This window comes from Ceratotherium simum, chromosome 5 (assembly GCF_057802395.1).
Source record: "Ceratotherium simum simum isolate JZ-2026a chromosome 5, ASM5780239v1, whole genome shotgun sequence".
Taxonomy (NCBI): Eukaryota; Metazoa; Chordata; class Mammalia; order Perissodactyla; family Rhinocerotidae; genus Ceratotherium; species Ceratotherium simum.
The window spans coordinates 52464053-52479050 of NC_141904.1; the positions used below are offsets into that span (position 1 = coordinate 52464053).

A 14998-nucleotide genomic window follows, 5' to 3' on the forward strand; every position below is an offset into this window, starting at 1 on the left:
TTAAAATATTTATTGAGATGGAAATATATTTACCATCTACTTTAAGTGTCTTTTATTGTTCCCTCTTTCCAAATGGTATAAAGAAACTTAAAATACTAACTCCAACTATCCCCTTCTATCTACAAGTTACCCAACTTTTGTTCTCCCTTTTGCCTTCCAAAATTGTTTATTTTGGTCAATATTGCTAGGTTTACAGAAGTACTCTGAAGACATTTTCTATTATTATCTGGCTTCTATTGCTGCGGTGGTGAAGTCTGCTCTGTTTGATTATTTGCAGGAATCTTTTTTACTCTGGTTGCTTTCAAAATCTTCTCCCTGGGGGGCAAGCCTGGTGGCGGAGCCGTTAAGTTCACGAGTTCCGTTTCAGCGGCCTGGGGTTCACCAGTTCAGATCCTAGGTGCGGATCTACTCACTGCTCATCAAGCCATGCTGAGGCGGCGTCCCATACAGAAGAGCTACAACTCTACAACTATGATACACAACTATGTACTGGGGCTTTGGGAGGAAAAAAATAAATAAAAAGAGGAAGACTGGCAACAGATGCTGGCACAGGGCCAATCCCCCTCAAAAAAAAAAAAATCTTCTCTTTGTCTTTGGTATTCTTCATTAGACTTCCTGAATCTCAGTAGTCATGCATTTCATTTATTTGTAAAATCCTAGCCTCCTCTCTCAGAATATTGCCTTTGCCTTTCCCTTATCTTTCTATTCTCTCCTTCTAAAACTAAAACTAAAATCTAAATCTCCTTTTAGATACAGTTTGAACTTTCTAATTCTAGTCTCTGTATCTCAACTTCTTTCATTTTTTTAATCTCTTATTTCTAGGAACTTCATTATTGGCTGTCTTGTCAGATCTCTCAGTTCATTAATTCTATCTTCAGCTGTGTCTAAACTTCACTCTACCTCATCTATTAAGTTTTTAAATTCAATACTGTTAATTTTTATTTCCAATAGTTCTTTGGTTCATTTGCCAAATGGCCATTTTTTTCATCATCTTGGACTTTTCTTAGAGTTCTGATTCCTTTGTTTACATCCAATAATTTTTAACCATTTTTAAGTATACAATTCAGTGAGATTAAGTATATTCACAATGTTGTGTAACCATTACCACTATCTATTACAATGTGTAACCACTACTCATATCTATTTTCAGAACGTCTTCATTACCCCAAATAGAAACTCTACCCCCACTTTCAATAATGGATAGAACAACCAAACAGAAGATCAATAAGGAAACAGAGGAGTTGAAAAACACTATAAACCAATAAGACCCAACAGACATATAAAGAAAACTCATCCCAACAAGACAGAATACACATTCTTCTCAAGTACACATGGAACATCTTCCAGGAGAGACCATATGTTAGGCCACAAAACAAGTGTTAAAAATTAAAAATGATGGAACTCATACCAAGAATCTTTCCCAATCACAATGGAATGAAATGAGAAATCAACAACCCAAAGTAAACTGGAAAATTTGTATGTGCAAACTGAAACAACACACTCTTAAACAAGCAATGGGTCAAAGGAGAAATCACAAGGGAAATTGGAAAATACCTTGAGATGAACGAAAACAAAAACACAACATACTAAAACTTACAGGATATATATAGCAAAAGCAGTGCTAAGAGAGAAACTTACAGCTGCAAATACATACAATTAAAAAAGAAGATGTCAAACCAATAACCTAACTGTACACTTTTAAAGAACTAGAAAAAGAGCAAACAAAACCCAAAGGTACCAGAAGTAAGGAAATAATAAACATTAGAGTGGAGATAAATAAAATAGTGAATATAAAAATACAGAAAATCAATAAACCAAAAGTTGTTTCTTTGAACAAAACTGACAAAACTTTAGCTAGAGTGACCAAGAAAAAAAGAGAAGACTCAAATTACCAGAATCAAAAATGAAGGAGAGGGAGCCGGCCCTGCGGCTTAGTGGTTAAGTGCGCGCACTCCGCTGCTGGCGGCCCAGGTTTGCATCCCGGGCGCGCACGGACGCACCGCTTCTCCGGCCATGCTGAGGCCGCGTCCCATGTACAGCAACTAGAAGGATGTGCATCTATGACATACAACTATCTACTGGGGCTTTGTGGGAAAAAAATAAATAAAAAAAAAATTTAAAAAAAAGAAAATGAAAGAGGGGACATTCCTACCAATTTTACAGAAATAAAAAGGATTATAAGAGAATCCTACGAGCAACTGTATGCCAACAAATTGAATAACTTAGATAAAATGTACAAATTCTTAGAAACACAATCTACCAAAACTGATTCATGAATCGAAAAACTGAATAGACCTATAACTAGTAAAGAGACTGAATCAGTAATCAAAAACCTCTCAAAACAGAAAAACCCAGGACCAAATGGCTTCACACTGAATTCTACCAACCATTTAAAAGAAGAATTAACACTAGTCCTTCTCAAACTCCTCCAAAAAATTGCTGAGAAGGGAACACTTCCTATCTCATTCTATGAGGCCAGCATTACCCTGATACTAAAGCCAGACAAAGGCACTACAAGAAAACTACGGATCAATATCCCTTATGAATACTGACATAAAAATCCTCGAAGAAATACTAACAAACTGACTCCAGCAGCACAGTAAGAGGAATATACAACACGACCAAGTGGATTTACCCAGGTACGCAAGTTTAGTTCAACATACAAAAATCAATCAATGTAATACGTTACATAAGTAGAATTAGTGTGAAATTAATTATCCTGAATAGAAAACCACATGACCATCTCGATGCATAAAAACAATTTTACATAAGTCAACACCTTTTCATTAAAAGAAATCTTAATAAACCAGGAATAGAAGGAAACTTCCTCAGCATAATAAAGTCCAGTTATGAAAAACCCACAACTAACATTGTACTCAAAGGTGCAAGATTAACAGGCTTTCTTCTAAGATCAAGAACAAGACAAGGATGTCTGCTTTCACTATTTCTATTCAACAGACTGCTGGAAGTTCTAGCCAGAACAATTAGGCAAGAAAAAGAAAGCATCTAGGTTGGAAAGGAAGAAGTAAAACTGTCTCTATTTGCAGATGATATGATCTTATACATAGAAAACTCTATAAAGATTCCACACACACAAAAATGTTAAAGCTAATAAATGAATTCAGCAAAGTACAGGATACAAAATCAATACACAAAAATCAGTTACATTTCTATACACCAGTAATGAAAAGTCCGAAAAGAAAACACATCCAATTGTTTAAAAGGGACTTTCTAATATCTTTCAGATAACTGTTCTATTTTGTTCTATTTATTATAATTGTTGACTACATATCAGGGAGGATTATTTCCCAGCGTATTTTGTAATTATTTGTGAACTCCCTTTTAGTGGCAATTGCTTTTTCTGTGAGAATCCCTTGTGGCCTGGATTGTGAGAGCTCCCCCTCCAGAGTAGTTTTACATTTGCTTTTCCCAGACACTCAAGGAATATCACTGGTGCAGGACAATTTTTGCTGTTTTCAATTTCTTAACTGTGGGGTTCCAAAGTTTTAATCATATGGTAGAAATTACAAACATACACCTAAATAAGGCCCATGCCCAAACTTTCTCAGAGGAGACTTATCTACCCTTGCCCCTTAGAGTGGAGTCAGAGACTGAGAAACCTGTCATCTCCCTATAGTAGCAGGCAGATATTTTTCTTTTCCATTGTTTCAATTAAGGTCCTTTGTGAGTCCGTTTTATGTAGGAGTCAGGGTCCTAGTTCCAACTCCTCAACCAAGATTTTGTCTCCTGTCCTCAATTACAACCTTGGTTTTACAGTTCTCCCCTCATTTATGGCACCTAAAGATTTCTCTTTCCGAGAGTTTATTACAGTTAACCCAGAATTTGTATGTATGTGCAACAGGAGAGTTCACAAGCTATCCTGGTCGGTCATCTTGATAAATCTGGGTCTCCGCCCTTCTTTCCTGAAACCATTTCTTTTCTCTCTGCTTCTGAAAGACCATATATACTCGTGGTTTTCCTCCTACCTCATGGAATGCTATAAGGTTTAAGTGACATAATGCAAATCAAATATTTAGCACAGGGCTGGTACTCAATAAAGGGTAGTCATCCACCTAACTGACCCCACACTTTCTTCATAAAATAGCTATTAATATTTTAGGGGAATCTTAATGTTCTGGAGTGTAAAATCTGGGAAATGCTGACAAAGATTACACCGAGACTTCATTCTCTCTGATTTTATCCCTCCCACCTCTAACAATTTAAGACAACCTCAGAGAGAAAAATGTTAAAGTAATACTCAAAGAATATGTCCCCAAAGGTCCTGATCTGACTGGATTAAGAGCATACACTGATAAATTTAACAGTATGAAAAATCTAGCACATAAACGATATTAAAGTATTCAGGTCTATAATACACTTAATGATGAAAATACACAGCCAAAGAACTTTAAATAAAAATAAAATGTAAAGACATTTCACTACCTCTGAAAATGTAAGTCGGCAACTTTTTTAAACAGTGGCTAGAATTAACAGAATCAATTTAGGGCCGGCCCCGTGGCTTAGCGGTTAGGTGCTCGCGCTCCGCTGCTGGCGGCCTGGGTTCGGATCCCGGGCGCACACCGACGCACTGCTTCTCCCACCATGCTGAGGCCACGTCCCACACACAGCAACTAGAAGGATGTGCAACTATGACATACAACTATCTACTGGGGCTTTGGGGGCAAAATAAATAAATAAATAAATAAAATTATTAAAAAAAAAAGAATCAATTTAGTGACTTGCAAGCAGCTCTAAAATAAAAAAGAAATGAAATAGAAAATATCAAAATGCATCACACAAAGGGTAAACAATATTCAAAAAACTTCTTTTTCACACATGTACTGTACAGACCAGGCTGCAATGTAAAAAAAAAAAAAATGTAAAAAGTATTACTATGGTTAACAAACTTTGAGAAACACTGCTCTAAAGCAACGAGTCTTTTTTTTTTTTTTAAAGAAATGTTTTTTTTTGTTTGTTTGTTTGTTTTTTTTTTTAAAGATTTTATTTATTTTATTTTTTCCCCCCAAAGCCCCAGTAGATAGTTGTATGTCATAGCTGCACATCCTTCCAGCTGCTGTATGCGGGACTCGGCCTCAGGATGGAGGGAGAAGCGGTGCCTCAATGCGCACCCGGGATCCGAACCCGGGGCCACCAGCATTGCAGCGCACGCACTTAACCACCAAGCCACAGGGCCGGCCCAAAAAGCAACGAGTCTTAACCATAGCTTTGTGAAACACTAGTAGCCAATCTGCTCAGAAATAATGTTTTCTAACTCATTAGTTTACAAGTTATAATTAAATGTTTTTTAAAGAAGTAAAATAGATTCACACCAAAAAATTTGCATAGGATACTTCTGAAGGGTAAAGATCATCATGTAATCCAATGGTAAGGTTTTACAGTGTCAAATAGGTTTGTAATCTGTACTCTAGGTCACTGGATTCAAGGCAATGTTATTTCCATTCTAATACATGATTATCCTTGAATAATTCACTTTTCCCAACTTAAGAGAAATTAGTTATTAAGAAACAAAATTGCAGAACAGTTTCTGACATCCAAAAGGTATTCACTTTATTCTAAATATACAACAATGCAACCATAAAGAACCAGAGATGATTTTCCTACAATGACAACCAGGAAACTTTTACAAAGCACAGTAAAATCATCTATAATCTTCTATAAATCTTGTATATACAAATACAATGTTATAAATACTTCACCTGTCATTCTGGTTTTCAAAAGAATTCACATTTTTTTTAATTGATGTCACAATAGTTTATAACTGTGAAATTTCAGTCGTACATTATTGTCAGTCACCATATAAATGCGCCCCTTCACCCCTTGTGCCCATCCCCCAACACCCTTCCCCCTGGTAACCACCAGACTACTCTCTGTCTGTGTGTTCATCTTCCACATATGAGTGAAATCGTATGGTGTTTGTCTGTCTTTGTCTGGCTTATTTCACTTAACACAATACTCTCAAGGTCCACCCATGTTGTTGAAAATGGGTCGATTTTGTCTTTTTTATGGCTGAGTAGTATTCCATTGTATACATACATCACATCCTCTTTATTCCATTGTGTATATATACCACATCTTCTTTACCCAATCATCAGTTGAGGGACACCTGGATTGCTTCCACTTCTTGGCTATAGTGAATAATGCTGCAATTAACATACGGGTGGCATAAGCCTCTTTGGATTGTTGATTTCAGGTTCTTTGGATAAATACCCAGTAGTGGCACAGCTGGATCATCAAGTATTTCTATTCGTAATTTTTTGAGGAATCTCCATACTGTTTTCCATAAAGGCTGCACCAGTTTGCATTCCCACCACCACTGAATTAGGGTTCCTGTTTCTCCACAATCTCTCTAACATTTGTTATTTTTTGTCTTGGTGATTATAGCCATTCTAACGGGTGTAAGGATACATTAGTGTAGTTTTGATTTGCATTTCCCTGATGATTAGTGATGCTGAACATCTTTTCATGTGCCTACTGGCCATTTGTATATCTTCCTTAGAAAAATGTCCACATCCTCTGCCCATTTTTTGATCGGGTTGTTTTTTGTTGTTGAGTTATGTGAGTTCTTTATATATTGTGGAGATTAACCCCCTGTCAGACATGTGATTTGCAAATATTTTCTCCCAGCTGGTGGGCTATCTTTCATTTTGATCCTGGTTTCCTTTGCCTTGCAAAAGCTCTTTAGTCTGATGAAGTCCCACCTGTTTATTTTTTTCTTTTGTTTCCCTTGTCCGAGTAGATGTGGAAATCAAAAAGATCCCTCTAAGACCAACGTCAAAGAGTGTACTGCCTATGTTTTCTCCTAGGAATTTTACACTTTCATGTCTTACCTTCAAGTCTTTGATCCATTGTGAGTTAACTTTTGTGTAAAGCAAAAGAAGATGGTCTACTTTCATTCTTTTGCATGTGGCTGTCCAGTTTTCCCAGCACCATTTATTGAAGAGACTTTCCTTTCTCCATTGTACGTTCTTAGCTCCTCTGTCAAAAATTAGCTGTCCACAGAAGTGAGGTTTTATTTCTGGGCTTTCAGTTCTGTTCCACTGATCTGTGTGTCCATTTTTGTACCAGTACCATGCTGTTTTAATTATTATCGCTTTGTGATATGTTTTGAAGTCAGGGATTGTGATGCCTCCAGCTTTGTTCTTCTTTTCAGGATTGCTTTAGCTATTTGGGGTCTTCTGTTGCCCCACATGTATTTTAGGATTCTTTGTTCTATTTCCGTGAAGAATGTCATTGGGATTCTGATTGTGATTGCATTAAATCTGTAGATTGCTTTAGGTAGTATGGACATTTTAACTATGTTTATTTAGACCAACTAATTTTTGACATTTCAAGCATACACACACAGTCACTATCAAATTACCATATTCTGGTCTTCATAGCACTTATCTTTATTGGAAATTATCAGTTTATTTATCAGTTTATTTGTATTTGCCCTCCCAAACACAAATATGAATATAAGCTCCCATTTTGCTGATAAAATATTCTTAGCACCTAGCATAAAATATAGCACAAAACAGGCTTTCAAATATTAACTAAATAAATATTAAATACCGGGCCGGCCCCGTGGCTTAGCGGTTAAGTGCGCACGCTCCACTACTGGCAGCCCAGGTTCGGATCCTGGGCGTGCACCGACGCACCGCTTCTCCAGCTATGCTGAGGCCGCGTCCCACATACAGCAACTAGAAGGATGTGCAACTATGACATACAACTATCTACTGGGGCTTTGGGGGACAAAAAAAAGGAGGAGGATTGGCAATAGATGTTAGCTCAGAGCCGGTCTTCCTCAGCAAAAAGAAGAGGATTAGCATGGATGTTAGCTCAGGGCTGATGTTCCTCACAAAAAAAAAAAAAAATTAAATACCACCAAGAATAGGATGGGCTTCCTCAGAGTAGTAAGTCCTTCATCACTGCGGAACAGCACTCATCATCAATGAGAGTTTGGATAAGATCATAAATCCATTCTAAAAACATATGATCTTGAGATTTCAAAAAAGTACTATAGCACCCAAGCAGCGAGTACTGCTTAAAATAGTTAATTGTAAATTTTTCTTATTGTCTTGATTTCTTAAATATCTATAACATATATTACTACTGTAACAAGAAAAAAACAATTATTTTAACAAAGACAAATCAATCAAACGGATCACCATTCAATTAAAAAATAAAATGATGATTTTTCTATTTAGTAAGTACCTTTTCTTGAAAGACAACAGCAGTTTCCAGCCCTGGCATGATGTCCAGTAGGAGTCGACAAGCCGCAGTGTTTAAAGGGGGCTCTCGGCTTGTCATCACATATGCATTCACCAGCTGTACAGAAAAGAAGGAATACTTGTCATCTGAAATTTAACCCAGTCAAATCAATGAAGTCTAATAAATCTTTAATATACTCCCATCGCTTGCCTAAAGGGTATTATAGAAGACTGTACATAATAATTAATAATTAAACCTTTAATTATTATACTTATGATCCTGCTCAGCCATGATAATACCATATACAATTTCTTCTGCAGATTTAAAGTCAAATCCCCCCATGGGCCGGCCCCGTGGCTTAGCGGTTAAGTGCGCGCGCTCTGCTGCTGGCAGCCCGGATTCGGATCCCGGGCACACACCCACGCACCGCTTCTCCGGCCATGCTGAGGGCGCGTCCCACATACAGCAACTAGAAGGATGTACAGCTATGACATACGACTATCTACTGGCTTTGGGGGGGGGAAATAAAAAATAAATAAATATTTAAAATCCCCCCAAAACAACAACGCAGCAACCATAAAGAAATTAAAACTCAAAGGCTATCACAAAAAAATCACCCCCATCCTCACATAACACTTTTTCAGAAGGATAAAGCAGGACAAGATAAGCCCCCCACCCCCAGATTCTTGACAATGGTTAATGAAAACCTTGAATTTTGTATTTTCATATATATAATATATAAATAAATATATTAATAAAACTTCCCTTTTGGCATCAAATATTTACTGAATCTACTACTAAGTGGCACTGTGTTCTGTGTTGAGTATACAACAGTGAATAAGACACAGTCCTACTATCAAAGGGTTCCTAATCTAACAGAGGTGATGCTGGGAAAACAAATATCATGAGTACAGGATGCTACAGGGCCTATAGGAGGCCACACAACCCCTGCAGAGGAACCAGAGAAGGCTTTAGAGAGGAAGGGATTCCAAGCCAGAAGGTAAAGGACAAGTAGGAGTAGCTAAGGAGGCATGGGGAAAAGAGGTGGGCCAAAGGGCAAGAACTGAAAATTGAGAGAACAAACACCAGAGACAGAATGAGCTTATATACCAAAGTAAAGAATCTAAAATTTATCTTCAGGGCAATGGGAAACCACTAATGGATTTTAAGCAAGAGGGTGCCATGATCACTTTTTGCATTTTAGCAATATTTCTTGGCTATAAAGTGAAGAATGGGTTGGAAGAAGACAAGACAAGAAGAGAAACCAGTGAAGAGGCTATTGCAGTAACCAAGCAAGAGATGGTAGTGGCTAAACTAAGGTCTGGCAACATGGGCAGAAAGAAGTGGAGGGACTTGTGAAGGTTAAGGCGGAGGGAATAATAAGACCTGTAAGTTCATTGATTAAGACAGCCTGAAGCAATAAAGGATAACTTCCAGCTGGTTAGACAAACAAGGAAACCATTACTGAGCTAGAGAACAAGAGAAAACAGGTTGTGGAGCAAACAATTAGCTAAATGGAATTGAAGGTGCCTGTGGGTGATATATGTGTGGGAATGTCTACAAGGCAGCTGGAAGTGATCTGAAGCTGAGAAAAGACACTGGTGACAGACAAATAAATTTGGGAGTTAATACAATACAGATAATAGCAATAGCTAATACTTACTGAGCCCTCATGTGCCAGGTTCTGTGCTAAGCACTTTTCATGCATAATTTCATTCAAGGATTACAAAAACATTTTAAGGTAAGAACTATCATCTCTATTTATAGATTAGGAAAATAAAGCTTGGAGAAAATAAAGCTTGGAGAGGTTTAAGGTGCCTAAAGATCAAACTGTCAGTGAACAGTGAAGCTGCATTCGGATTCCAAAAATGGATCCCAAAGCCCATGCTCTTAAGCATCAAGCCATTCTGCCTCCAAAAACAAACCTAACAGCAGCAATTTATTGAGCAATCACTATATTACTATGTTCAGGACCTGGGAGTGCTATAAGTATTTCTCTTCCCCTATTTACTCCTCAACAGCCCTGAGTGCGAGAAAGCACCTTTCTCTCCCTCCACATGCCCAATGCACACACCACAGTTGTCAGTGCAGAATCATGTCACATACACCACTTATTTTTCTATTCAAGAACCCAAGAGGTGAAACGTCAGCGTCATGGCAGAGTGAGCTTTCCCATGAACTCTTCCCCCGATAAGATACAACAAAAGCAACAGTCACAGACCAACAACAGAATCCCAGACAGTGAAAAGCTAGATCAGAAAGATCCACACTGCTGCACATCTGAACATGCTGGGCCCCCGGAGGAAGTGGGGAGAGGTAAGGAGAACTCCTCTCCCTCCCCATCAAATCAGCGATCCCCGTCAGCGTCGCTCCCAGAGAGGGGGGAGGGGCAGCCCTTGGCGGGGAAACCGTAGCTCTTCCGGCTCTCTCAGCCAGTGGGAAACTCCTGCACAGAGGACTCAGAAGAGCCACAGGGCTACCATCAACATCTGAGCACCCCAGAGAGCGGATAACGAGGGGCAAACGAGAAGCCCCCCACACCAGGGACCCAGAGGGCAAAAGAGAGAGCCCCCACCCTCCCCACTCCCCCCGCAAACCGGACCCTGCAGCTCAGCCAACCAGACCAAGCGATCCGTGGCAGACCAGATCAAGCGATCCGACCCGTGGATCGCAGCAGAAAAACCGCAGCGGAGTGCAGGGGGCTTAGATTACACAGCCCTTTACCACCACACAGTGGCGGCGGGGGGAATTGCAACCAGAGATTTCCAGGATGAGGAAAAACAAAGCCAACCAAAATGCAAAGATATATGAAATCACCAGACCAGCAGGAAAATGACAAGTACCCAGAAATCAACCCTGAAGACACAGAAATCCATAATATAAACGACAGAGATTTCAAAATAGCTATCATAAAAACACTCAACGGAACACGAGACAACACAAACAATTCAATGAGCTTAGGAGTTTCTTCACAAAAGAGATTGAAATCATGAAAACCAATCAGTGCTGATGGAGATGAAGAACACAATGGAGGACATAAGGGAGAATCTGGAATCTTTAAAGAACAGAGCTGACAATATGGACGAAAGAATTAGCATTTTAGAGGACAGGAATACAGATACGCTCCAGATGGAAGAGGAGAGAGAACTAAGACTAAAAAGAAATGAAGAAAGTCTCCGAGAAATATCCGACTCTATTAGGAAATGTAACATAAGAATTATAGGTATTTCTGAGGGAGAAGACAGGGAAAGAGGAACAGAGAGCCTATTCAAGGAAATAATAGCTGAGAATTTCCCAAATCTGGGGAAGGAGCAGGAAATACCACTAAGTGAAGCCAACAGGTCACCTAAATATATTAACAGACAAAGGCCCTCACCACGACACCTAGTGGTAAGGTTAGCCAAAGTCAATGACAAAGAAACAATATTAAGGGCAGCTAGACAAAAACAAAAAATAACGTACAAAGGAACTCCCATCAGGCTCTCAGCGGATTTCTCAACAGAAACTTTACAGGCTGGGAGAGACTGGAATGATATATTCAGAATACTGAAAGACAAAAACTTTCAGCCAAGAATACTCTATCCAGCAAAAATATCCTTCAAATATGATGGAGAAATAGTAACTTTCCCAGACAAACAAAAGCTAAGGGAGTTCATGGCCACGAGACCCCCACTACAAGAAATACTCAAGAAGGCCCTCAAGCCTGAAAAAAAGAAGAGAAAGGGAATACAAAGCTTGGAGCAAAGAGAAAACTAGGTAGATAAACTCAGAAAAACAGTAGATCTTTACCGGAATAGGTTAGCAACCACTTAAATACTAAAATCAAAGATCAAAGGAAGGAATTCACCAAAAACAAATTTAACCTCATCACTGTAAACACACACCCACAACACAAGACAGAATAAGGTATAACAAGAACAACTTAGAAGGGGAAGAGGAAAGTGATGGAACTGACTTAGTATAAGGAAACAGGAGGCCATCAGATAATGGACTATCTCATACACAAGATTTTTTACACAAACCTCAAGGTAACCACTAAACAAATAATCAAAACAAAATCACATATGATAAACAAAGAGAAAACTAGAAGAGTCATAAGACAGACCAACCAAACTGAATTGGCAGTACAAAACAAATGGGACAAGAAACAAAGGAAATGCAAAAGAACCGGAAAATAAGTGACAAAACAGCAACATTAAGCCCTCATATATCAATAATTATCCTAAATGTAAATGGATTGAACTCTCCAATCAAAAGATTCAGAGTGGCAGGATGGATTAAAAAGCAAGACCCAACAATATGCTGCCTCCAGGAAACACATCTCAGCACTAAAGACAAGCACAGGCTCAGAGTGAAAGAATGGAAGACAATACTCCAAGCTAATGGCAAACAAAAGAAAGCAGGTGTTGCCATACTCATATCAGACAAAGTAGACTTCAAGATAAAACAGGTTAAGAAAGACAAAGAAGGAAGATATATAATGATAAAAGGGACACTCCACCAAGAAGACATATCACTTATAAATATATATGCACCCAATATAGAAGCACCAATGTACATAAAGCAACTATTAACAAACCTAAAAGGAGACATTAACAACAACACAATAATAGTAGGAGATCTTAAATACCCCACATACATCAATGGATAGATCATCCAGACAAAAAGTCAATAAAAGAAATAGTAGACTTAAATGAAAAACTGGATGAGATGGACCTAGTAGACATATGAAGAGCACTCCATCCAAAAACAGCTGACTACACATTCTTCTCAAGCGCGCATGGAACATTCTCAAGGATAGACCATATGTTGGGAAACAAAGCAAGCCTCAATAAATTTAAGAAGATTGAAATCATAACAAGCATCTCTTCAGACCATAATGCTATGAAACTGGAAATCAACCACAAAACAAAAACTGGGAAAGTGACAAAAATGTGGAGATTAAACAACATGCTACTGAACAACCAATGGATCATTGATGAAATTAAAGGAGAAATCAAAAACTACCTAGAAACAAACGAAAATGAAAATATGCTATACCAAACCATATGGGATGCAGCAAAAGCGGTCCTGAGGACCGCTATGAGGGAAACTCATAGCGATACAAGCCCACCTTAACAAACAAGAAAAAGCCCAAATAGGCAACCTTAAATTACACCTAGCAGAACTAGAAAAAGAAGAACAAACAAAGCCCAAAGTGAGCAGAAGGAGAGAAATAATAAAAATCAGAGCAGAAATAAATGAAATTGAGACCAAAAAAACAGTAGAAAGGATTAATGAAACAAACAGTTCTTTGAGAAGATAAACAAAATCGACAAACCCTTAGCCAGGCTTACTAAGAAGAAAAGAGAAAAGGCTCAAGTAAATAAAATTAGAAATGAAAGAGGAGAAATTACAATGGATACCACGGAAATACAGAGGATTACAAGAGAATACTATGAGAAATTATATGCCAACAAATTGGACAATCTAGAAGAAATGGATAAATTCTTAGATGCATACAACCTCCCAAAACTGAACCAAGAAGAAATGCAGAATCTGAATAGATCAATCACAAGCAAAGACATTGAAACAGTAATCAAAAACCTCCCAAAAAATAAAAGTCCAGGACCAGATGGCTTCTCCGGTGAATTTTACCAAACATTCAAAGAAGATTTAATACCCATCCTTCTCAAACTATTCCAAAAAACAGAGGAAGACGGAACACTTCCTAAATCATTCTACAAGGCCAACATCACCCTAATACCAAAGCCAGACAAAGACAATACAAAGAAAGAAAATTACAGGCCAATATCGCTGATGAACATAGATGCAAAAATCCTCAACAAAATATTGGCAAACCGAATACAACAATACATTAAAAAGATCATAAACCATGATTAATTTATACCAGGGATTTAATCAGACCATAATGCTATGAAACTGGAAATCAATCACGAAAAAAAACCTGGGATTTATACCAGGTATGCAGGGATGGTTCAATGTCCGCAAATCAATCCACATGATACATCACATCAACAAAACAAAGAATAAAAACCACATGGTCATCTCAATAGACACAGAGAAGGCATTTGACAAGACACAACATCCATTTGTGATAAAAACTCTCAACAAAATGGGAATAGTAGGAAAGTACCTCAATATAATAAAGGCTATTTATGACAAACCCACAGCCAATATCATACTCAACAGGGAAAGACTGAAAGCCATTCCTCTGAGAACAGTAACGAGGCAGGGCTGCCCACCTCACCACTCCTGTTCAACATAGTACTGGAGGTTTTGGCCAGAGCAATTAGGCAAGAAAAAGGAATAAAAGGAATCCAAATAGGTAACGAAGAAGTGAAACTCTCACTATTTGCAGATGACATGATTTTATATATAGGAAACCCTAAAGAAGCTGTTGGAAAACTATTAGAAATAATCAACAACTACAGCAAAGTTGCAGGGCACAAAATCAATCTATAAAAATCAGTTGCATTTCTGTATGCTAATAACAAACTAACAGAAAGAGAGCTCAAAAAGATAATACCATTTACAATTGCATCAAAAAGAATAAAATACCTAGGAATAAATCTCACCAAGGAGGTGAAGGACCTATACAATGAGAACTACAAGACACTATTGAAAGAAATCCATGATGACATAAAGAAATGGAAAGATATGCCATGCACGTGGATTGGAAGAGTAAACATAGTTAAAATGTCTATATTACTTAAAGCAATCTATAGACTCAATGCATTCCCAATCAGAATGCCAATGACGTTCTTCACGGAAATAGAAAAAAGAA

The 14998-nt window shown here is 38.0% G+C and overlaps 1 protein-coding gene across 4 annotated transcripts in view; it reads right to left on the minus strand.

The window, feature by feature from the left end:
• DCAF1 (DDB1 and CUL4 associated factor 1) overlaps nt 1-14998 on the minus strand; it is a 90799-nt gene that overhangs the window by 56417 nt on the left and 19384 nt on the right. For all 4 annotated transcript variants that reach the window (XM_087431102.1, XM_014792593.2, XM_087431103.1 and 1 more), the window contains exon 5: nt 8215-8328. In XM_087431102.1, coding sequence (XP_087287228.1) covers nt 8215-8328 — 114 coding nt within the window. The remainder of the gene's footprint in view (nt 1-8214; nt 8329-14998) is intronic.